Source organism: Nicotiana attenuata, unplaced genomic scaffold, assembly GCF_001879085.1.
Source record: "Nicotiana attenuata strain UT unplaced genomic scaffold, NIATTr2, whole genome shotgun sequence".
NCBI classification, from domain to species: Eukaryota; Viridiplantae; Streptophyta; class Magnoliopsida; order Solanales; family Solanaceae; genus Nicotiana; species Nicotiana attenuata.
Genome location: NW_017670884.1, coordinates 164,377 through 165,602, shown reverse-complemented (window position 1 = coordinate 165,602; position 1,226 = coordinate 164,377). Strand labels below are relative to the sequence as shown.

At 34.9% G+C, this 1,226-nt stretch overlaps 1 protein-coding gene across 1 annotated transcript; it reads right to left on the bottom strand.

Annotated features, from left to right (window-relative positions):
• Positions 1-242: 242 nt before the first annotated feature.
• Positions 243-1,010, bottom strand: LOC109244195 (probable 2-oxoglutarate-dependent dioxygenase At3g49630). The gene is made up of 3 exons (XM_019411249.1): positions 689-1,010; positions 522-611; positions 243-424 (listed from the first exon to the last, which is right to left on the bottom strand). Exons 1-3 carry the CDS (start codon positions 818-820, stop codon positions 272-274), a joined length of 375 nt encoding a protein of 124 aa, XP_019266794.1. The 5' UTR covers positions 821-1,010; the 3' UTR covers positions 243-271.
• Positions 1,011-1,226: the final 216 nt, after the last annotated feature.

The window sequence follows — 1,226 nt, the reverse complement described above, 5'->3', positions numbered from 1 at the left end:
AAAACTACCACCCCTATATATAGATTCCTAATAATCTCAAACCTATAAGAGGAAATTTTTCCCAAACCGACAAGGACAATAAGTTTCCTTTCTCAAATCTATTAGAACAATGAGTTTCGAAAACCTATAGGGATTGTGAGTTTTCTAAAAATACAAGGAAATAATTCAAGCTACAAATAACACCTAAGTAACTAGTACCTAAAAATCGGTTAAAAAATAAACGACGTAAAAAAGGACCAGGCTTAAAGAAACCCAAGAACCTTATTGTGTTCTAAATACAGAGGTAGTTCAAGCTCTGCATCACAAAGTTATTGGTCACTTTGTTGACCATATGTTTCCCGTAAACCGCACCTTCAAACTTCTTCATGCCATCTGTGTTGCGTACACACACATCTAGTGGTTCGGCTGAAACATCAAACTTGGGCTGTAGGAGAAATGAAACATGCATCATTAGAAACTATCATTAATCCATACCATCGTTCTGTTAATTTAATTATCAAAAGAAAAACAATGACTTTAACCTCATAAAAATAGGCCACGCAAACACGATATTTGCTAGTGTTATTAATGACCCTATGAACTATGGATTCATAATGCCCATTGGATAAAATCTGCCAATAACCAATAGAGATGAATAATTTAATTAGAGGTGTAAAAATAATAAAAAAGTTCAAAGTAAATTGTATACCTTTAACATGTCTCCAATATTACATATAAAAGTTCCTTTAACTGGTGGTGCAGCTATCAAATCGCCAGATTTGTTTTTTACCTTAAAACAATTCAAAATGATTAGTGAAACAAAACCAGAAATATGTTTCATCCACTACAACATATTAGGCCTTTAACTACCCCGGAAAAGTGTGGCCTAAACTATCAAAAAGTGTGGCATTTGGTAAAAGGCCACACTTTTTGACCTAAGACAACGCTTTTTCAGGGGTGGCCTAAACAAGCGTAACCTTTGCTCTAAAGCAACGCTTTCTAATGACCAAAGGCCACACTTTGTGTACACCCCTTATGGCAACTCTTTTCCAACACTACAACTACACTTTTGAAGCGTGGCCTTTGTTACGTAGAGCAACACTTTTAAAACGTTGTCTTCCTAACTATACAGGCCACACCTTTGCCAGCACTCTATAGCCACACATTCAAGAGTAGCCGTAGAGAATGTAAAACATATATTTCTTACAAATATATAGATTATTATCAAATACTTTTAGGTAATTGCT